At 32.8% G+C, this 24,107-nt stretch overlaps 1 protein-coding gene across 2 annotated transcripts in view; it reads right to left on the bottom strand.

Moving 5' to 3' along the window:
- The window catches only part of LOC114336035 (peripheral plasma membrane protein CASK), a 610,838-nt gene that overhangs the window by 120,036 nt on the left and 466,695 nt on the right, over positions 1 to 24,107 (bottom strand). Inside the window, exon 5 of one of the 2 annotated variants that reach the window (XM_050642554.1) lies at positions 7,032 to 7,061. The exons of the other annotated variant lie outside the window; for it this stretch is intronic. Within the exon in view, the coding sequence (XP_050498511.1) occupies positions 7,032 to 7,061 (30 nt within the window). The remainder of the gene's footprint in view (positions 1 to 7,031; positions 7,062 to 24,107) is intronic. 2 annotated transcript variants of the gene reach the window in all.

The raw sequence follows: 24,107 nt of genomic DNA, 5'->3' as shown, positions 1-24,107 counted from the left end.
TAAAGTACTCCATCTTTGCTTCGTTTCAACATCGGATCGTAGCACTACTTATCTGCACTCTAATCTGCTGAACGTGATTTGATGACTACGCCCTTGCTTTAACAACTCTGTATAGCAGTTTCATCCTAAGTGTGTTCTCAACTTTTAATACACCTTTTGCAGATTTTTCATTAGCAGTAACTGCAGCCCTTGTTTCCCTTTTCGCTACCTTGCATACTACTCTTTCGTCACTACCCTTCCAACACAATTATTAAATTTGCAACCATTTGACTTAAAAACTAATCAAAACAAAACAGATAAAAGCACATAAAAAGGATAATTGGAAAAAATTAGTGTTAACATCGCCCAAAAACTGGGCATTTTCTTGTGGTGGTATATGTTTTTGAAAGATATTTTCTCTATTTCGAAAACAGTCCAATGAATAAATAATAATGTCATGCGAAAGTCGACTAAATTCTTGTAAGAATAGGGAGGAATAATTAACATAATTGTAATATTAAAATCATACAATAATTAGAGAAAAGCTATACATAAAGCCAACAGTACTATTATGGAAGCATAATTTAAGACATGAACAGAACATTAATGACTGAAACGACATAACGATAATAGCAAGTATTTCAAAAGCAGACGGCACGACAAGACAAAGAATATGGGGCTTGATATCATATTAAACTAAAACCAATTTATTTTAGTCTATTTAGTTTTGCAAGAAGCGATCAATATAATCAACTATTGTAAATGGAAAATAAGCCACAAATTAACTAAAAAAATGATTTTATTAACGTTTCGACGTCCACGTCAGATGTCTTGACAATATACAAAATATTAACAAATTAAACAAAAATGTTGTTGCTTAGTAAAAAATTCTTCTAATAATTTAATTTAATCTGACTCATTTTTATCGGCAATTCAGAAATATATTTTACATTTTAAAGTAGAAGACTCTAAAATGGTATTGCCAATATTTTTGAGTTGCCTTCCTGGGACGACTTTATTGAAAAATAGTTCATTCGATTACATGAAATCAACCCCAACCCAAGAATATCCGTCACAAAAAAATCATAGCATGTGATCTGCCTTTAAAAAGACAACCACATGCAATGGTGACAGTAAAATTCTCGTACTAAAATAAAAATTCCATATAAATATTGGCACACATAATTTTAAAGTCTTCTACTTTAAAATGTAAAATATATGTCTCAATTGTCGATATAAATGAGTCAGATTAAATTAAATTATTAGAAAATTTTTTTATTAAGCAACACAATTTTTGTTTAATTTATTTTAATATTTTGTATTTTGACAACGACATCCGATGTGGACGTCGAACCGTTAATAAAATCATTTTTTTAGTTAAATTGTGGCTTATTTCGCATTTAGAATAGTTGATTAAAAAAATGCCACAAGTAAATAGCTTCAGAACAACATTAAGTGATCAATAAGCATGAAGTTCCGATAAAAATATTTTAATTTTTAATATAGTCACCTACTCTCTCAACATAATTATTCCAACATTTATTCCATATTCATCTCAATCTAGCAATGTCTTCATTATGAATTCATGATACCTGGTCTAAAAAATAGCTATATGAATTAGCGAATACTTCGAAATTACAAAAAAATCTCTTCCAAAAGTTTGAATATACATAGATCTACATGGTTGGGAGCCACATTTCTAAATTACTGCGAAAGAGGCAACAAATCTGCAACCAGTTCATGAATTATGACCGTTTTAAATGTGGGTATTATACCACTGCAAAATTACGTCTTTTGACATTTTTTGTAACTAAATTATTGCAAGAAATTTTTATTTTTCATTTATTATTATTCCCCTTTATAAGGAAATTCTTATGCTTTATGGCAGCTTTGGAGTAGAAGAACTTTAATATATCCATAATTTGGACTATTGTAGTAGTAGTATAATGGCAGTATAATGGATGATTCAGCTTTCGCCTAAAGTACGAAAGAGCTGCATTCAAAATACTTCTTCTTCTTCCTAAAATTTTCCCCTTTCAGTGATCGCTTTCATTACTCTTTTTCACCACCCATTTTTGTCAATTATGTCTTCGTCAACTAAATTTTCCTTTCTTACCAGGGCTTACCACCTCTTGTATATTTTCTTTCAGTCCCTCTCTGATTTTTCGATTACAAAGTACCCCGCTCATTCGCCACTAAGTATACCAACCAGCCTGTTAGTCTAGGCGCCAGAGGTCACCATGTCCTTTTCAATTCTGATGGACAAACTCAACGGTTTCTTATGGATTTTTGGCTCCTGATTACGAATTTCGAGGGTCGATTTCGATATGAGTGGTCAAAAAATTGTTATAAACAATTTAATTGTTTATAAGTCTCAGGCTCATAAACTAAAAGAGATAAAAAGATGTTTTAAATAAAATTTGAACCTTAATAAAAAACGAAGACAAAAACGTTTATATAAAAACGTTTATATAAAAAGACAAAAACTAAACTTAAATCCAACAATTAAAACTGAAGATATTGTAAGATTAGTGCACAATGCAGATTGCAAATTTCAAAATAAGTATTTTTCGACGCTATATCGATAGTAACTCGGCTTCTACGCAAGCAAATGAGCTTTTCAAGGTCTCGTTTTAAAGCTTAATTAATAGACTTCCAAACAAAGTTTGTCAAATTACTTTATCTTCTTTAAAACAAATGAAGAAAAATGAATTTGACAAACTTTGTTTGGAAGTCTATTAATTAAGCTTTAAAATGAAACCATGAAAAGCTCATTTGCATGCGTAGAAGTCGAGTTACGATCGATAAAGCGTCGAAATATACTTACTTGACTGTGAACCGATCTTGCGCCTCATAGCGCGCTATTAAAATATCGATATATTGGCCAAAAATAAACTCACGAACATTTTCATAAGCTCAAAATGTTCCTTTTGAGTTCGTCTATTATTATGGTTAATTAAAGTATAAATGTTTATAGCTCAAATTTGCTTGAAAGCCTTATAAACAAATTAATGTACAATTTTTTAAGAAAATTATAACTTCAAACGGGTATAACTTTAAAACAAATGAAGATAAAGTAATTTAACATACTTTGTTTGAAAGCCTATTAATTAAGCTTTAAAATTAGACGTTCTAAGGTTCATTTGCATGCGTAGAAGCCGAGTTACGATCGATAAAGCTTCTAAAAATACTTATTTTGCAATTTGCATTGTGCACTAATTTTACAGTATTTTTAGGTCTAATTGTTGGATTTAAGTTTAGTAATCGTTTTTTTTTCTTGGTTTTTTATTAAGGAACAAATTTTATTTGAAATATTTTTTTATCTCTTTTAGTTTATCAGCCAGAGCCTTATAAACAATTAAATTGTTTATAACAATTTTTTGACCACTCGGATGATCGAAATCCACCCTCGAAATTCGTAATCAGCAGCCAAAAATCCATAAGAAACCGTTGAGTTTGTCCATAAGTATCGAAAAGGAAACGGTGACCTCTATTTAGCGCCTAGACTATGTACCTTGTGGGCAATTTCTCGATATAATGTCTCATTATTCATTCTATAGGAGCCAAGATATTTAAATTCTAAAACTCATCCTAGTTTTTCTCTAAGGAATTCTATGTCCTCAACCATTTCTGTTCCTCCCAACCACATCTACTATGATTTCGATCTGCTCATCTTAAGTCCTCCCTCTTCAACAGCCCTTCTTTAACTCTTCGACTTCTCCTCCAACATTTCTTTGCTCTCTACTAACACATTATCAGAAAAGAGCATTGACCAAGGAGCCACCTTTCTTACCTACTGTTAGGTAGTTAGGTAAGGAAGACCAGTACTGTACCAGATTAAACAGGTAGGAACTTAGTGAAGAACCTTGATGCAAACCAACCGACACTAGAAAACTTGGTTTATACATATATCTTACTTGGTAGTCAACGTTAGCCTAAGATGGTTGATTAAGTTTCCTGGTAGAGTTTCACCATGTTCCCGGAGGTTATATCTTTTAACATCGGCGTTTAGCCTGTTCAATATCACTACAACATAATGTAGATTGAATTATAATTTCAACCATTGTTTGGTTCTGGGGCTATTTAGCAAGTATTCGAATTCACTCATGATGGACTGATAGGTCCGAAAACGTTCTTAATTGTACACATTTTTTTCAATCCATTGGGATTTTTAAAATTTTTAATAAATATACCAATTACATAGAAGTGGTTTTTATTTCATGTTTGAGTTTTTTAACTATATGGTATACAGCCAACCTAGGGAACTACTCTTTTTAGTACATATATCTTTCACGAGCCTTACGTACTCCCCAGGAAGTCATTTCTCTCTCGTACATCTACATAGCCCTTGTCTAGGAATTGTGCCTTCTTAAAATTTATAAATACTAGTTGTAAATATCTGTATGAAACATGCAAACACTTTGTCTAATATCTTTCGCATTTTTATTCGACAGTCATTCAACATGATCCGGTGGACTTTTTCAATCGTATCCGAGGTAGTAGTCGAGCAATACTCCTGTTTATATGATCGGTCTTAAATTTGGCAAGCTAGTTATTCACATATGTTGCAGTCTAATAACAGAGCACATTCCTACTCTGCTTTGATGTTAGAAAATCAGATCAGACATTTACTTTCGTGTACAGAAAGGACTTGGTCTGGTCTAACATACTTTATAAACCATTAAGATTACTCTGCATACATAGAGGATATTAATTTCACCTTCCTTCGATAGGTAACTCCAATAATCAGAAACAAATCCTTAGACTTGTTAATTACGCTTAAAGCAATATGTATTTTATAATCTTTTTTCTGTCTAATGATTTAAAATTTTGATATGTTCTAATTAATTTATTTACCTGTCTCCCCTCATTCCTTGAACCCTAGGGCGTGGTAAAACTCAATATTGTTAACTTGTTGTCCACCTGTCCACTTGTAAAAGAATTTTTCCACCAGAGTCTTCATTTGTTATGCCCATCGTGTTAGAGATCTGCCTCTTAGTATTCGATCTTGTACCTTTTCTTCTACTAACAATAGTTCCATGGTGCCTTTTTTTGGCACTGTGGCCTAAGTAATTTAGATATGATCGGTTTACTTTCTTTATAACCTATCTTTTATATGAACCTCTTCCAAAATTAATAGGTTGGTCCTGTATTTTGTTCAGGACATGTTTGTGTAGAATTCTTCTGCAGACCCACATTTTGAAGGCTTCGATTTTACTTCTATTGATTTTTTAAAGTCCATGTTTCAGCTGCGTATGTAGCAGTAGGAAAAATAGGGACATTGACCAACCCGAGTTTAGTATTCTTGTTAGGTATTTACATATTTTAATGAATTTATCCGTTGCGGTGCGGACCATTCCTAGTCTACGTTTAATTTCTGCAGAGCAATCGCCATTGTTGGCTATCAAGGAGCCCAGGTATACAAATATGCCTACTACTAATAACGTCTCCATTTGATGTATGTAGGGTAGATTATTATTTGTCTTGTCTACGATCATTATTTTCGTCTTTCCGGTGTGAATCGTCTTCTTCTTCTTCTTCCTCTTTTTATATAGACATTACTCTGTCTGTTTTTCAATGTGCCTCCAGTAAGTTGTCATTCCATCTTTTTCGTGGTCTTCCCACTGATCGTCTTCCTATTGGGGAACCGTCTGTTGCCGTCCTTACTACTCTATTTGTTGTCATTCGGCTTATGTTGTCGTTTCATTCTACTCTTCTGCTTTTCACCCAGTTATTAATGTTGTCCACTTTGCATCTCCTTCGTATATCTGCACTTCTAGCTCTATCCCACAGCGTCTTACCATCGATTTTTCGCAATGTTTTCATCCCTGCCGTTTCTAGCATTCTTTTTGTCCTTTCTGTATTAGGTCGTGTTTCTGCCGCGTATGTCATTATTGGTCTGATGACTGTTTTGTAAATTCTGCCTTTCACTTCTTTTCCGATGTTTTTATTTCTCCATATTGTTTCATTCAGGCAACCTGCGGCTCTGTTTGCTTTATTCACCTGATCTTCCACTTATGTTTCGAGCTTTCCGTAGCTGCATAGTGTGATGCTTAGACATTTAAACTCCATGACTTGTTCTATTATTTGACCCTCCAGCTCTAATTTACACCTTATTAGATCTGCTGTTATAACCATGCATTTAGACTTTTTTGGGGAAATTAACATGTTAAATTTTCTAGCGGTTATATTAAATTCGTGCAGCATACGTTGTAAATCATCTTCACTTTGAGAGATTAGTATTGCGTGGTCTGCATAGCAGATTATTTTAAGTTGTTTTTCTCCCATTTGGTATCCTTTTTTTGTTCTTACTTTTTTTTATTGGTGTTAATCAGAAGTCCGAATTATTTGCTTATCCAGTTTAGTCATTCGGTGATGGCAATCATTTCGATTTCATTGGCTGCTAGTATAAGTGTTTCATCAACGCATTGCAGGTTACTGATTTTTCTGCATCCTATAGCGATTCCTCCATCCCATTCGTATAGTACTTTCCTCATTAGATATTTAGAATATATGTTGTATAATAATGGTGGTAGTATGCAGCCCTGGCTAGTTGCTTTGTTTGTTTTGAACGCATTTTAACTTTTTTTGTCACACAGCTTTTTTATCACACGGATTTCTTATTAGGTTCACTAGGTGGTTAGGTACTCCCATATTTTCCATTATACTCTAGAGAGGATCCCACTTTACCGAATCTAAAGCTTTTATGTAATCTGCGAAACAAAGCAGCATTGGTATATTATGTTTTTCGATATCTTTATTACATGTCTGGTGTTCAATATCTGCTCATGCGCTACTTTCCTGGTATGAATCCGCCTTATGATATAGATAATGTTAAAACATTCTTACATGAATTCAAACTGATTATGGAATAGGGGAAACTGATCAACTCTACTAATAACTAGTGAGTCAAACAAAAAACATGCGAATGATCCTAAACTACCTGATTTCGTAAAAAATAACTCTAAGTACAGAATGAATGAGGGAAGATGACAAAAAAACAGAAAAGCACATCGCACCAGCACCACTGAGTAATTTGTTGATGTACTTACTAAAACAGGCAGCGGTTTTATCCGGAACAACTAGATCAAAAATAGAAAACAAAATGAATAACAAGTTCCTAATATCTAAATTTAGATTTAAATAAAAATTGTATAAACTAATTTAAACTCTAAAAGTCTAATTTCTAAAAATTCGTACAGTTCAGTCATTTGGTAGAAAAAAAGGAGGTTACCTGGAGAGTTTTCCGGGAGTTTTTAAAATTGGCTATTTTATGGATTTTGGTATTATATGCTTTTTTTGAATTTCAACTTTGATACCTCATATCTCCGACGCTCGCGCCGCCATATTGAAAAATGGCACCTAAGTTTTTTGGGAATATCTTCTTTCCGACGCATTTTACGAAAAAAAACATTTATGTAAAAAATTAAACTAGAAAAAATTTCCTACAGTTGATGTATTTTTATTTTTTTTTTTTGCAAAATCAATAGTATTCGCATACCAGCGTCAGAAAATATTATTCGTCTACGCCACCAAGTGTTTTTCGTATATCATGAAAAAAGGAAAAAAATCCTGATTTGAATGAGGTTATTGAGGTATTTAAAATCCAAACGTTGATCCAGAGATCGTTGTTAAAGTAGAAGAACGTTTCCTCTTTCAATTATACGGTTACAGCGATGTGAAAAGTAAGAAAAACATGCATTTAAACGAATATAGATGTAAGTTTTCTTTAAAGACAATCGTAATAAAAGTCCGTTTGATGTTTAACAGTTTTAATTAATAAAATAGATGACTAAATTATTGTTACTATTAAATTGACGAAATGTAAAAGTGTAAAAGTGTGTAATTGCGACCAAAATCTTACGTGTTCTTATTCTTACAAAAAAGAAATGTATTTATAGATAATTTGCGTCTAATCAATATAATACCCGTCTTAACTCGTCTTTTTCTAAGTATTATCCCTAAGAACGCGTCTGTCGTCGCTGTGATGTTATAATCGACTGCCTGTATTCGTTCTAGTTCCCTACGCTAAAACCAACCCTCTTAGGCTAATCTCTTTTTTCCTGTGAAAAAACCCAATTAAAATTAGTTCAAAGTATGTACCGACCCGCCGCCGTATTTTTCCAATAAACTAAAACTATAAAGTTAAAAGTAGTCCGCTACCGTCGCTGTAATCCCCAATTCGTTCTGCACATCTGGGCCAAACCCTTATCCTGTTCTCGTACTAATAATTAAGAAAAATGATATACAGGGGAATTTAAAATATAAGTTAAACTATTTACAATCCTACATAGATATGTATGGTTCACAAGATCAGCATATAAGTAAATTTAATATTGCTCCGCTACCACCAACAGAAGCAGCAGCAGCACGACACCATTCATTCCGAACTTATCACCAGGTTCAGCAGTGGTACGAGAATGAAAAATGTGCCGATCAATGGGGATGAAAAAGAAATAAAAATGGACTAATTCCTGTTACGATGCTCCAACCCCCCGCTCCAGAATCGCTTTTGAAAGTTATTCTTTTTAAGTGTAAAAAAGGATATCAAGTCTGAGGATGCAGAAAAGCTGGATTAAAATGCTCCCTTAGATGCACAAATTGTAGTGGTACTTGTAATAATTCGCAAATTGCATCATATAATTACGATGAAGAAAAAAAAGAGCGACTATTTTTGAAAAAGGTTTCGATGAAATCGAAAACGAAGAGGCGTGTGATGAGTTCTCGATCGATGCTCAGGACAAAGTCGTAACACCTGGTCCATCAGAAACAGCAAAACGAAGGAGACTGCGTTAAATTTTTAAATTAATAAAAGCATCATGTGTGGATTTGAGCCTACAATGGAAACCACAATAAAAAACGTGCCGCTTAGTTTACCTCCTGGTGAAATGGAAATGAGTTTTTTTTTTTCAAAACGTTTATTAAAATATACTTTGCGGCGCTCTTACGCCAAAAACAATTGATTTTATGAAAAAAATTATAAATACATAAATCGTGGGAAATTTTTTTAGTTTAATTTTGTACATAAATGTTTTTTTCGTAAAACACGTCGTAAAGGAGATATTGCCAAAAAACTGTTATTAGGCGCCATTTTTTTATAGCGCGGCGCGAGTGGCCGATATACGAGGTAGCAAAGTGGAAATTCGAAAAGAGCGTACAAAAATCCATAAAATTACCAATTTTCAAAACTTCCGGAAAAATTTCCAGGTAAAACTACCAAATGATTGGACTAGTATGGTTTTTCTTAATTTGGTTAAAATAGGGTTCGATAGTGGTAATGTTGGAATAGTGCGATCATGTTGTCAGCACAGCTTCATTGTGGTCGAGCGATGTCATGTTAGTTAGTCCGGCAATAACAACGAGAAATAATGTGCATGTTACATATAATAGTTATTTTTCTACAACCACTATTCAAAGTGCACTTTTCTGCACGGTTTTATGTTAGAAAACTTGATATTTTCTCACAGTATAAGATATTTGACATTAGTGTGCAGAAAAGTGACGTTTCTGTGCCGCAAAGTTCTTTTCTGCACAGTTGACTACCTCATTCTGAGTAACGTTATATTCTGTTTACATCCGTGGACTACCGCATTCTGAGTAACGTTATATTCTGTTTACATCCGTGGTTAAACTTTCGACAAATATATAACCTATAAGACAATTATTATATTTAACTATAGCATAGAAACTAAATTATGGATGTTAAAACTGGTTTATTTTACAATTTTATTCTTATTAAACATTTTATAATTATCAAATAACCAATAAGGATTTAGCAACCTGTGCAAGAGACGTCGAATGAAGTAGGTTTTGTGTAAATCCGTGACTGCATAAATATAATGTCAATAATGTGTAATAATTGTTTAAATTTAAACAAATTAAGGCAGTGCATTAATTTGTTAACTGATTTCTGTGCAATTTATTTAGGTATAAGGAATTTAAATTGATTAGTAGGTATTAATTAAATACAGTTTAAAATTTATCACATAGGTACCTATTATAATTAATCGTCGTTTGGAAATTGTGATTTTTATTTTTAGGAAAAACTGTGCTTGTAGAAAAAGTATAGTGTGAAACACGTGCAGAAAAGTAATTTCTCACTCATTTGAATTGCGGCACTCGCTTGCGCTCGTACCGCAACTTTTCAAACTCGTGAGAAATTAGTACCTTTCTGCACTTGTTGCACAATATACTATTTCCTAACAAGTGCAGAAAGTCATTCTTTTCCGTACGCGACTGCAGTTTGCCGAACGACGCGAAGCGGGAGTTCGGCAAGCAGTCGAGTGCGGAAAAGAGACTTTCTGCAAGAGTTAGGAACAATATTTTTTCTAAGAGTCTTTAAAAAATGACCAAATCTTAATCAAGTAATTTAATTAATATGAAAATACATACACAAATTAATTCTTTGACAAGGTTGTCAAAACCAAACTTTCAATATAATTAGTTAGTGTGACGACGATCTTGGTTTCCATGACGATGATTCAAAACGACTGTTATTGTCTACCGATTTGACTTTCGAATATTATGTCAAAATAATTTTATTTCATCGAATTGTCGCGTTAATTTCGTTAAAACAGGAACACAATAAGATATATTTGAAATAAATTAGTAAATAATATCTAAATATTAGTTTATTGCATGTATTATAATTACTTTAAGGCCATATTAACATATCTAAATTAACACGCGTGCGGAAAAGTAAAAACCGCGTGCGGAAAAGTAACACGCGTGCGGAAAAGTAACACGCGTGCGGAAAAGTGAAACTTTCTAAACTAAAATGCGTGCGCGAAAGTAGACATTTTTGCACGCTCGTAGAAAAATATATTTACAAAATGAGAGACAGATTAAATTTATATTACAATACATATTTTAATTCTGATTTTACCATACTTATAATATATTTTTAGTTTTATGCGGAATAGTTCTTTAGCAGAAATATTAAATCCCAGGATCTAGACAATATTGACACAGAACTGATTAAAAAAGGAGGGCATGAACTTGAAAGGAGAACTAAAATACATCACACAATAAAAGAAGCCTGGGAACAAGAAATAGGTAATGCCAAAAGAATGGAGTGGGTACATGTAACAACTACAGGGGAATTTCACTCATGAGTACTACATATTGGCGGGTGTAATTTCCTCACCAAAATAATCTTTTGCCTACGTTTGGAAGGGTATGTCATAATCACACAGGTATTTTTCTCACCAAAATCGAAGTGGTTATTTCAGGTAGTTTTTACTAAAGGCATGCAAGGGACTTATTTATCTACCTATAAAATTACAGTAAGTACCTATAATAACTAATTAATTAATTATAGTATTTTCTTTTTAGTCACAATTGGAATTTTTGACAAAATGGAATGTTTATTAGAAAGTAATCGCAATAAACCTTTACTGGTATTTTAAAATTTATTTTTTAAAAGTGAAAGTTTTAAAAAGTAAAAAAGTGTTCTGGAGGTGTAATAAAACAACTTGTAGTGCGAAATTATTTACTATTGGTGCAAATTTTACAATATCTAGAAGTAGGTAGCCTACAACATAATCATGAACCAGATCGTCAGAAGATAGATCGGAAAATTGTTTCTAACTTTTGTAAACGTAAAGCCGAAGAGAATATTACTGAAAAACCAGCAAAAATTATACACCAAGAGCTTGCAGCTAATTTTCCTGAAACAAATCTACGATTGATATCAGTTACATAAGAAAAAATATATTATACCGGGTGTCCATTTATATTATCCCCCATTTTAACTACCTATAACTTCTAAACGGCTCAAGATAGAAACATGCGGTTTTCGCTGAAATGTTTTATTTTACTAAAAGTTTTGTATGAATCGATTGAGTTTTTATATCGCTTTCAATTACGAAAATAAAAATGGCGGATTTTTGAAAAAAACTTTGTTGACTTTTTTTTAATGGAACACCCAGTATATTGTTTTGTAAATTGAAACAACGATCATTCACCTATCCAGCGATATAAAGTTTTTTAAAATCGGTTGTCAAATCACTGAGTAATTAATTTTTAAAATGAGAGGTGCAGCGTGGATATCACATACCTAAATAACATGTAACTAAGTAAAATGATATTATGTTGTGATTTTCACATTGCATCTCTCATTTTAAAAATTAATTTCTCAGTCATTTCACAACCGATTTTAAAAAAAATTATATCGCTGGATAGGTAAATGACCATTTTTTCAAGTTACAAAAAAATATACTGGCTGTTTTAATAAAAAAAGTCAACAACTTCTTTTTTTTCAAAAATCCGCCATTTTTTAATTAAAAGCGATAAGAAAAATGGCCATTTACCTAAAAAATTGAAAAAACGATCATTTACCTATCTAGCGATATAAAAATTTTCAAAATCGGTTGTCAAATGACTGAGCAATTAATTTTTAAAATGAGAGATGCAATGTGGAAATCACATAACATAATATCAATTTGCTTAGCTAGAGAGTTGCACCTCTCATTTTAAAAATTAATTACTCAGTCATTTGACTACCGATTTTGAAAAAACTTTATATCGTTGGATAGGTGAATGACCTTTCTTTCAATTTACAAAAAAATATACTGGGTGTTCCATTAAAAAAAAGTCAACAAAGTTTTTTTCAAAAATCCGCCATTTTTTTTTCGTATTTGAAAGCGATATAAAAAATTTAATCCATTCAGACAAAACTTTTACTAAAATAAAACATTTCAGCGAAAACCGCACATTTCTATCTTGAGCAGTTTAGAAGTTATAGGCAGTTAAAATGGGGGAAAATATAAATGGACACCCGGTATAATTATCGACGAAAAATGATGCCTGGTCGACTTCCTTCCAATATTGATAAGGTTCAAGAATTTGTGAAGAAGTGTGCTTAAAAAACAACCAAAGGGGAAAATTTTCTCTTTATAAACTGTATCGAAAGTAAGATAATTGTGAAACAAATATAAGACTTTTAGCCACATTGAATTTTATACATTATATGGATGGCACATTTTCTTACTGCACCAGATATTATTTGCAATTATTCACTATTCATGGGCTAATTAATGGGCATTATATTTCTTTATTATACTGTTTACGGCCAAACAAAAAAACAGAAACTTACAACAATCGTTTTTATTTGTTAAAATTAGAAATTATTAAAGCTCTCAAAATTGAGTTTAATCCTAGTAAAATTTTTGTAGATTTTGAAAAAAGCTATATATAATGCAATCAGTCAAATATGTCCGAACACTGAAATACATGGTTGTAGATTTCACCTACACCAAGCTTGTAGTATGTGGTATAGAAAAATTCAGTCTCTTAACATCAGCATATTACGAATGATTCTTAAGTTGGCAAGTAGCTCAAACATACTTTTGGCCTTACATATATAAAACCAGAAGACGTATCAGATTGTCTTGTGTTTGATTTAATGTCATGCAAACCAGAAAATGAAATTTTAGAGAGATACGCTGAGTATTAATTGAAACTTATACAGACGAAGACGAAAATGCCATATTCTCCCCATATTTGTGAGCAGAGGCAAGTTCTTCTGTTATTCCTACTAGGAATGCTTGCGAATCTTTTCATTCGCATTTCAATTCCTCGTTTTATAATATGCATCCATCCATATTATATTTCTTTAGAAAAAGTTAAAGAATATCAAGTAGATAAGTATGTTATAATTTAAAATTTGCATATTTATTCCAAAACCTATCAAGGATAAACAAGTAAAACTGAAATTGAAAACTGTAGAAAATTTAATAATACGGTATCAATCTGATCAAATAACTAGAATGGATTTTGTAAAGTGTGTCTCTTATTATAAGTAGTAAATATTAAATATTAATTTATACGTTTTACATATTATCTTTATTATAAACTATTATTATAATGTAAGAAAATTAATGTCTTGTATTCGGATTTCGGATGCTTTCATAATAAACATTCTTAAGTTACTTATACATCTATATTTTTATTTTATTATATACCTCAGTGATTTGGTGAGGAAAATAACTACCAGATTAACACGAACCCTTAAATTTGGTGAGGAAAATACCTGTCGGATTATATGGTTTTACTTGTTGGTGAGGAATTTACCTCCGTCCCTACATAAGATATTCGCTTTAGTGGTACTAAAGCGATTACTGCCATATACATAAAAAATTATTGATGATTATCAGTGCGGCTTTAGGCCTAAGAGATTAACAATCGACCAAATATTTACTATCAGACAAATGCTAGAAAAGTATTGGGAGTATGATAAAGACATACACCAGGGGCCCGTTTCACAAAACTACACGTTTGTCAGTTACAATGAAATTCTTACAAGTTTGGCAAAATATCTCGTTATTAGTGTTTCACGAATGCACAAGTATTCACTTGTAACCACTAGTGAATTTTACAATTTTACAAGTAAATTACTTGTAAGCTACCAACAATTTACTTGTTCAACACAAAAATAATTTACAAGTTTGTAGTTGACAGTTGTAGTGAACTAAACATCTTCTACCTAAGTTTGAAGGTAGGTAGTTGGTTTGACAAGTGTAATAAGTGTAGGAAAAATGTTGTCTAGTAGCAGCTCTTCGTCAGAAAATAAAAATGACGTATTTGTTCAAAGAAGAAGAAGGAGAATATTCAGACCAATAATTAATAGTCATTTTCCATCAATTTACGAGTTTAATGAACGTTTTCGGATGACTTCTATACAAATGGAACAACTTCGTATATACATTGCACCTGTCTTAGCGCATTCAACGAATCGCTCTTATGCACTGGCAACAAAAATGCAATTGTGTATAGCATTACACTGGTTAGGCAGTGGAGGACAATATCACGTCATAGCAGATACTCATGGGGTCAGCAAAGCAAGTGTCAGTAGATGTGTAAAAAAAGTGGTACACGCAATTAACCAAATAAAATTTCGTCAAGTTGTTGCTTGGTCGGCAAATATTTTAAATACGACTGCAGAATTCTTTGCAGTAGCAGGATTTCCCCAAGTTATAGGTTGTATTGATGTGACGCTTATTAAAATAGATACCCCAACTGAAAACGAACCTGCTTTTGTTGATCGTAATGGAAATCACTCCATTAATTGTATGATTGTTTGTGGACCAAACTTGAAAATCTATTATGTTAGTGCAAATTGGCCGGGAAGTGTTCATGATGCGAGAGTACTGAGAAATAGTACCCTTTTTCAGAGAATGGAAGCTGGTTGGCATCCAATTCCAAATAGAATAATTCTAGGTGACTCTGGATACCCTCTATTAGATTGGCTTATGACCCCAATTGAGGTGAATGTGGATGAGGCTGTGGCTACCTACAACAGAGCACATAAGAAAACACGGCGTTTAGTCGAAAATGCTTTAGGCGTATTAAAGGAGAAATTTCCTTGTCTTAACTACTTTCGTTTGAGTCCAGTATATGCAGCCAATGTTTTCAAATTCTGCACAGCGCTGTATAACATTACTCGGTAGAGAATGAATATAAACCGACAAATGGATAATGAAGAAATGGAAGACGATAACGAAATAGCCGGACAACCAGCTCCTTTGAATGCAAGACAAAGACAACAGGAGTTGATAAATTATTTTAGAAATAGAAACTAGTTCCAGTGTAACTTTAAAACAATAAAGAATATAAAATAAATAAATATAGAATAATACACAATATTTACTTTTTATTTAACCGAAAAAATAATTTCCAAAACATTTAACAAATACTTAGCATAATAATGAATTAAAAATCAAAGAAGTAATTCCTATAAACAAAACGTTTTTCTTATAATTAATTAAAAAATCAAATATAACAATAACATAACTTCTCAAACAATGGTCGAATATTCCACGCTTTCACTGGTAGGTGACTCTTCTACATTTATGAGGTAGGTTACAGCAGAATCGAACGATGCAGTGAATTTTGAAGAGGTCACATGTAGTTCCCGTTCTAGTTTTAAAATCTCTAATGTTTTTAGATAACTTTCTTTTGCAATTATGTCAATTTGGTGTTGTAATTTTTTCTTCTTTAAATCGATTAGTTCTTCGTCAATTGGGTCATTTTCATTAGATATTTTCGACTTTTTCCTTTTTGCACAAGATGCAGTAGGTACACTGCTGCTCCCAGTAGAAATAAACACATTAGTGTTTTTAATTTTGTTTGTTGCACCGTGATTTTGCAAATGGTTAAAATTTTCTATTTCTTGTTCAACGTTCTCAGGATCTTGCTCCTTCTCAGGATCTTGCTCCCAAGTTTCGGAAATGCCGAAACTACACAGAATTGGGTTATCCGGCCCAAGAATGTCGAGAACTACATTGTCCATTTCTGTAAATTTAGAATCTGTGCCTCCACCTGAACCAGTTTTCCTCCTGTTATCAACTTTCTTCTGCAATACGAAAAAAATTGTCAGATACGCTTACACTTTGGCAAATTAAACGCTAACACTTACCATTGTTGTTTTCTTTAAATTTTGCCAAAATGCATCATGGCTGTAAGTCCAATCCTTATTTGGAGTCACAAGCCCTAAACTGGTGGATTTTTGGTGCACAGTTTTCCAACATTCTATTTTGTCTTTTTTTGTTAATTTGTCGGAAAAGCTGCCGAAAAGAATTGCTTTCTTATCTCTAATCTCTTTTAAAATTATAATTTTAGTACCATTTAAGACGTTTTTCGACATTGTCACAGAATTATAAATAACGACTGACGTTTAACTAGTAAATTGTCAACAAAACTATTTTAAGGTTATGTTTATTTACAAACTTGTAACTAACATGCGTGAAGTACACTTTGCTGACTTTACACATGTAACGAACAAGTTGAATATTTTTTTTGTGAAACGCTAGTTATTAACAACTTGTGATTACAAGTGCTGAATATTAACAATTCTTACTAACAACACTTGTTGTAGTTTTGTGAAACGGGCCCCTGATCTTCATAGACTTCAAAGAAGCATATGTTTCCATAGACCGCTTAAAACTGTGGAGCGCAATGGTGGATCTAGGCGTACCAAAAAAGCTGACAATGGTTGCGCGAATGTGTGTAAACAATTCCTTTGCACAAACTAGAATAGGAGGCAAAACTTCAAAGGCGCTCGGGGTAGACACCGGAATCAAACAGGGAGACCCGCTGCCCTTATTAATATTTAATCTATACCAGAGTCAAACCAGACATAACTGCCAAAGGAGCAAATATTGTTCTCGCATTTGCAGGTGACGTAGATGCAGTAGCACAGATAACACTGGATGTTAAATATATAGTTTCGAACTTTGACTACGCAACAGTAAACGTCGGCCTGAAAATAAACGAAGAAAAAATGAAATACCAAGAAAGGAACGACAACGAAGAAGACAAAACATTACCATCAACGATCATAATTTTGAGGTGCTCAAAGAATTCAAATATCTACGAACAACAATTACCAATGACAACCTAGGAGAACATGAGGTTGAAATACGAACACTGTCGGGGAATAAATCTTTCTTTGCCGTTCAGCATCTAATGAGGTCAAAGCTTCTTACACAAACCATACATACTCATAGACGTTTCACGACCATGTTAATCTTTCGGATCGAATTAACGCCATCTCTTGATTGGAATGGGAACTAAATTGACAAATTTTAGTTACGTGGGAATTTCAAATTATAAATTTTGCGGGATTTTAGATGAAATTTCGCAGGAAATTAAAACAACAGAAAGACAATTCAATGTTTTACTGAAAACTTCAAATGTTCCAATTTTTTTTTCAAAATGCTATAAACACTACTGCCATATGTCACGTGAAAGCACTGATGTGTAATATTGAGTTGAATGAAAATTTTTGAAAGAATCTTGTAGGATGATTGTTTAGATAAATACCTTATAATCTTTTACAAACTTCCAAAAATATATAGGCCCGAAATGTTGATGACACACTTGTCTATTGGAATAAACTGTTTCAGGATCTATTATATTGTTTTTTTAAATGTGGAGAAACACAACACGGGATGATCAATGTAAACTAAAAATTCTACTCACAAAAACGGAGAGGAGGTTAATAAAATTGATTAAAATTGTGATTAAATCTAATTAAAAACGTAACACCACTATAATAAAATATTTAAGCCACAAACTGTAAAATAAAAAGTAAATAACAAATTAATTTAATTGTCAACTGTCAGTTGTTAAATATGACAAGAGAATTGACTGACAGCGACATCTCTGGATTGGAATGGTAACTAATTTGCTGTCTTGACCTTGACAATTTACGTGAAACGTCTATGAGTATGTATGGTTTGTGGCTTCTTATCAAGACCTGCCAAAATCCAAATGTACAAAACCATAATACGATCAGCAGAGACATACGGAAGTGAAACATGTACATTGATAAAGAAAGAAATCAATAAACTATTACTATGGGAATGCAATATCCTGCAAGTTATAAGTGATCATTGCAGGGACAGTGTGACAAATGAATGAAGGAGTAGATACAGCAATGAATTAGACTAAGATGGGCAGGCCACGTGGTACGGAGTGATGACGACAGACTGATTAGCAATTTGTTTTGGGAAAGACCAGACGGTAGAAGACCGACAGGTCAGCCTAGAAAAAGGTGGAATGATGCAGTCAGAGAAGACCTGAAGAAGATGTAAGTGAGACCATGGGAAATAGTAGCACAGGATCAGAGGCCAATGGCAGACAACAGTAAACGTGGCAAAGACTCACGAAGAGTTGTAAAAGCCAAAGATAATGAGGAATATCTTCTTCCTCCTCCGAATTAAACTGATATTTATCGTTTTATTGGACCAACAAATATAATAATAACATGTTTTGTGTTGATGCTGTATAGCGAAGACTGTAGTAGTACTTTCAAATTCAGAGAACAAAATGGTTTTAAAATGTCGATTTCAACTCGAAAAAACTTGAACAATAGTAATAAGTAAATAAACAATATAATATAAGTATATATTAAAACAATATTTTTTTGATTTTTCAGAACCTCTCAATTGAGTTTGAACTACTAGCGCTTCTCTGTAGGTCACGGTGGCTTGAACTAACTTTACCAATTTCCTTGGTATACTAAATTCTTGCATAATTAAATATATTTTATTTCTATGTATGTTATCATAGTCTTGTCGAAAATCTACAAAGATTTGGGAGATATCTATGTTGTGCTCCAAGGCTTTAGCTAATATTTGTTATATATATAATAAGCGAGTCTTCTACAGCTGTCGCCGCTTCTCGCATCCTAATTCCCAGCGATTTCTGTCGAAGCAATCTTCAGTTTTTAAGTCTCTGGCGGTCATTGCATCTTCGACATCTTCTCTCCAGGATCGTCTTGGTCTACCTCGTTTTCTTCTTGTGGGTGGAGTCCATTTTTCTATTTTTTTCGGCCATCTATTTTCAGGCATTCTCTGAAGGTGTCCATACCAGTTAAGTCTTTTGGCTTCGATTGTGTCTATTATATCTAGATCGATTTCCATTTGTCTCCTAATATCTTCGTTTCTCACCCTATCAAGTCTAGTGAGTCGGCAAGATCGTCTCCAATAGTTCATTTCCATCGCCTTGATTTTTGACTTGTTTCTTTGGTTGATTTCCCAGAGTTCAGCGCCGTACAACCCAATACTTTCTATTATTGTTTTATACATTCTTCTTTTATTTTCTTTTGTTATATTATTACTCCACAATAGTCCGTGTAGCTGTCTGGTGGCTGATCTTGCTTGGCCAATCCTGGAATGTATTTCGTCGTTACTCCCTGCTTTTGAAGATATTTGGACACCTAAGTATTTGAAGACTTCTGTTGGATTTATAGTTCCCATTTCAATTTGTAGGCGTTCTGGTGTTTCTCCTACAACTAAGTACTCGGTTTTTTGTATATTAATTGTAAGGCCCCACTTAGTGTACTCCTCTTCCAGTTTTCTGAGCATATAGTCTATATCACTCTCGTCTTCAGCTAGAATGGCTTGGTCGTCAGCGAAGTGTATTGTGCACAATCTATCGTCATCGATTGGGATGCCCATATTGCAGCACTTTCTTCTCCACAGTGAGAGTGCCTCATTTAAATATATTTTAAAGAGTGTAGGTGCTATGCAGCAGCCTTGCTTTAGGCCCTTACTAATAGGAATTTCTCTCGTTAATTTGTTTCCAGTTTTAATGTTTACCGTCATATTTTTGTAAAGCTGTTGTACTGCTTGTATATTTTTTTTGCTTACTCCTTGTTTTTCCATTGCTATCCAGAGCATTGAAAGTGGTACACTATCGTATGCCTTTGTCAGATCAATAAAAACTATATGGGTAAAAAGGTTGTGGGCTAATCTTTTCTCAATAACTTGCTTTAGAGAAAATATGCTGTCCATACAGGATCTGCCTGCACGAAAGCCATTTTGTTCTTCTACATCTGTCATCTCTTTTTCAATTTTATTTTTTATTGTTTTTCCATAGAGTCTTGAGAGTGAGTTTATGACACTAAGCCCCCTGTAGTTTGAACAATTTTTTCTATCTCCTTTTTTGTATATATTGTTAATATGTGCTTTTGTCCACTCATGTGGTAAATCATGACCTTTATAGAATAAGGTGAAAACATACGCAAGTAATTCTCGTAATACTTGTGGGCTGTGTTTTAGTAATTCGTTCGGTATTCCTTGTGGTCCGCATGACTTTCGATTTTTTAGAGTTCGTATTGCATTCTCGACTTCCTGTACTGTTATTTCATCGTCTTCATCGTATTCTACTTCATATGTTGTTGTACTGATGTTCGTAATATTTGTTTTACATTGAATAGCTGGTCAATAGAAGACCGTCTTAGTATGAATCCGGCCTGGTATATTCTCCTATAATTTGTTCTGTGAAGTGACTTAATCTTTGGTTTATAATCCATGTAAACCCCTTACAATGCACACAGAGTCTATGCCTCTATGTTTTTATAGCTGGCTTTGTCCTCCTACTTGTGGATTGGGCATATCATTACTTTCTTCCAGTTTCCTGGAATTTCTTCCGTGTTTCACACGTCTGTTATTACTTTATGGAATCTATCTGTATGTGTATTCCCATTTTGAGAATTTCAGATGGTATGTTGTCAATCCCTGGGACTTTATTATTCTTCAGTGCTTGAATGGCATCCATTATCTCCTGTCTTGTGTGTGGGCATGTTAAGGCTATGGGTACATAATTCACAAATATTTTACGGCTATCCCTACTTTTTCTGTCTTTACACGGCAAATTACGTGTAGTAAAATTCTCACTGGTATGGAAACTGCAGATGTAAACATTAGGTTGACAGTGACATTGTCATTAGAAAGGTAGAGATGGTTATTTCGGTTTCGTTCAGTTTTTGAATGTTCTTGGATAACCTTTACTTGTATAAATGATAGGACTATTTTTTCACTAATTATGTATTCAGTGGTTACCATTATTTATATACTATACAAATAGTCGAAAAAGAAAAAAAGTTGTTAAGTTATTTTAATAATGTACTGTTACCATGGAAAGCTTAAATAAGGTTTGAACATGTGAAGAACTGCGTTGTATAAATATAGTATTACTCAATTAATTTATAAAGACTTTGTTTATTTCTTTATTTGCGTAAATTAAAATATGGGACGTTGTTACAAGAAATGTGTTACTGAAAAGCGAAGAAATAGAAATAGGCGAACAATAGAAAAATGAACAATTGTTATTTATTAATTTTCATCACAATTATTAAATTTTATTTAATAAAACAATGACCCCAAAAATTAAGAATCTTCTTCTTAGTTTGTAAATTTTTCTATGACACACATTCATAAATGATGCCATATTGTAACAAAAAAATACCTACGCCGAAGACATCCACCCACCAACTTCACTTAAACTGAAGCAAAATATTACTAAACAAGCACATACTTCAAAGGCGTAGTACATTCTTCTATGTAGGCTGGTAAATAGTAGCAAATACTACGGAGAAAAGCAAATGCTTTTTAAGTGTAGCGAAATCTTCAAAAATGTAGTACGTACTTGAAGCATTAGCATTTACTACATTTTATGCCATCATAGGCACTTTACTTTATAGCTAAACTCGTACCTATTTACGGTTATCGGAACAAACTCTTATAAAATAATACTTTTATTTGAACTTTAATGACTTGAAATACTTGTATTTTTCGTAAATAATATATAAACAATAAAAAACTTTTTATTAATTGTACGCCTTAAATCAATTATTATTTTTCAAATACACTATCAATACTATTTAATAAACAACTCTTTGATTGATTTTATTATCATCGTAAAAGCGTTAAAAAGCAGTAGCAGAATGAACTGCTATATCAAAATAGCGGGTCGGACACATCTCTTCTTGTCACTGTCTTAAGTCTTGTCATAACATTATATTCGAATGAGTGCGTTGTATGACAAAGATAGCGAATGTTCGATTTCCACGGACATGGTGTCCATTTTTTTCGAATCCTGAAAAAACTAATACATATTTTTAAAAAATTTAAACACAAAATGAAAGACTAAATTATTATCGAGGGCCGAAGATCCATTAGAATATATAAGAACTTTCTTTCGAATGTAACTTATTAAAATAAACATTACAGAAGTTCTCAGGGACTTTTGACCCTCGCTAATAACGTAATCTTTCATTCTGCGTTTAAATTTTTTAAAAATACTTATTAGTTTTCTCAGGATTCGAAAAAAATGAATCCCCATTTGAATAGCATTGCAGCCGAAAATACGTACCCATCCTCTTAATTCATTATTCTGGTTCTAATAATCTATTATCTCGATATCAGGTACTACACGGGCTGTGTTTGTTTGTACTTGCTCTGTTAGCAGACCCTCTAAATAGTTTTCCATACTATTTTTCTTGCTGTGTCGTCACTGAAAAATGTATCCTTCACTATTTCTAAAAAGATTAGTTCGTGGTTTATGTCCCTGCCCTCTCTGAGTTGTTTCATGAATTTATATGCTCCTCTCCTGGGTAATGTCCAGGAAGGATAGAGGAACCTCCATTCTTAATATTGAAATCTTCCTTCATTCTTAGCATTTGGTCGTTTTCGTATCTCGTCTTCTTTATTCTGCATATTTTGTCTGCTTATATTCGTTGTTCTTAAAATTCCTCACGCCTTTTTCTTATTCATCTTTGAATGTACTGCGCATATATTTAATTTCTTTTGTCGATTGCTTATTTAAATTCTTCATCAAACCAAAGCTATTTTCTTTGATGTTTTTTAATTCTAATGACTATTTTAGCCTTTTCCAATGTTATTCTTTTAATCTTATTGCATTATTCTTGTATTGTTTTTTTCCTCTGTTCTATGGGATTCAGTTCTTCTCGAAATCTCTTTTCTATGTCTGGATTTTTCAGGTTCTTCAGGTTTAATTTTTCTAGCTTTGTGTGTCTTTTGTTTCTCTCGTCTATTTATACGGCATCTAAATTTTATTTAAAATGTCCCTACATTCTCACGAAGGAGAAAATATACAATAAAAAACTAAATTCAGCTATATTAGGTAAATATACTAAATCATTATTCGAAAACTTGTCGATCCTAACCAACAAGGTGCTTTTTTTTTAATTAAAAGAAGCTTCAAAAATTTTAAAACACTGGTAAACAAATTTAATATACTCGGATGGAAAGTTTTCCTAGCGAAAGATTTAAAGTGTACTTATATAAAAGATAAAAATAAAGATTGTTGCTTAGGGGGATAGTAACGCTTTAATATTTTGAACTAAAATGTTATAATCATGAAGTTTTAAGTAATAAAAGGATCTATCTTTCGGCTTTATGATGATAAAGATTTATGATAATAAAACTGCAAGCGTGTTAACATCGTAAAATTCGAAATTATAGCAAATATGTCGCTAGAAATTCCATAAGGAACATAACATTTTTCATTATAATGTAGTTATAAAATGATAAAATCTAGAATCAGCTGTATTTCAAAGTTTAATACTTCAGTATAATAGTTAATAAGAAATTAAGCAACATATTCTCATCACGTCTGTCAGAATTGCGTGAATACTCAAATTTGAAGTTCAAAGGGGATTAAAGAAGGGAGATCCGCTCTCCAATTTTTTGTTGGAGTCGGTATTGAGAGATACTGAAATTCTAACGAAAGGTATGACTTATGACAGCAGAAGCCAGGTCCTGGCTTTTTCGGACAATGTAGTGTTAATAGCAAGAAGTGAAAGGGAACTGCGGACG

The sequence above is a fragment of the Diabrotica virgifera genome, chromosome 2, assembly GCF_917563875.1.
Source record: "Diabrotica virgifera virgifera chromosome 2, PGI_DIABVI_V3a".
In the NCBI taxonomy this organism is placed as follows: domain Eukaryota; kingdom Metazoa; phylum Arthropoda; class Insecta; order Coleoptera; family Chrysomelidae; genus Diabrotica; species Diabrotica virgifera.
The sequence above is the reverse complement of the archived record's forward strand: the minus strand, read 5'-3'. Positions and strand labels throughout refer to the sequence as shown.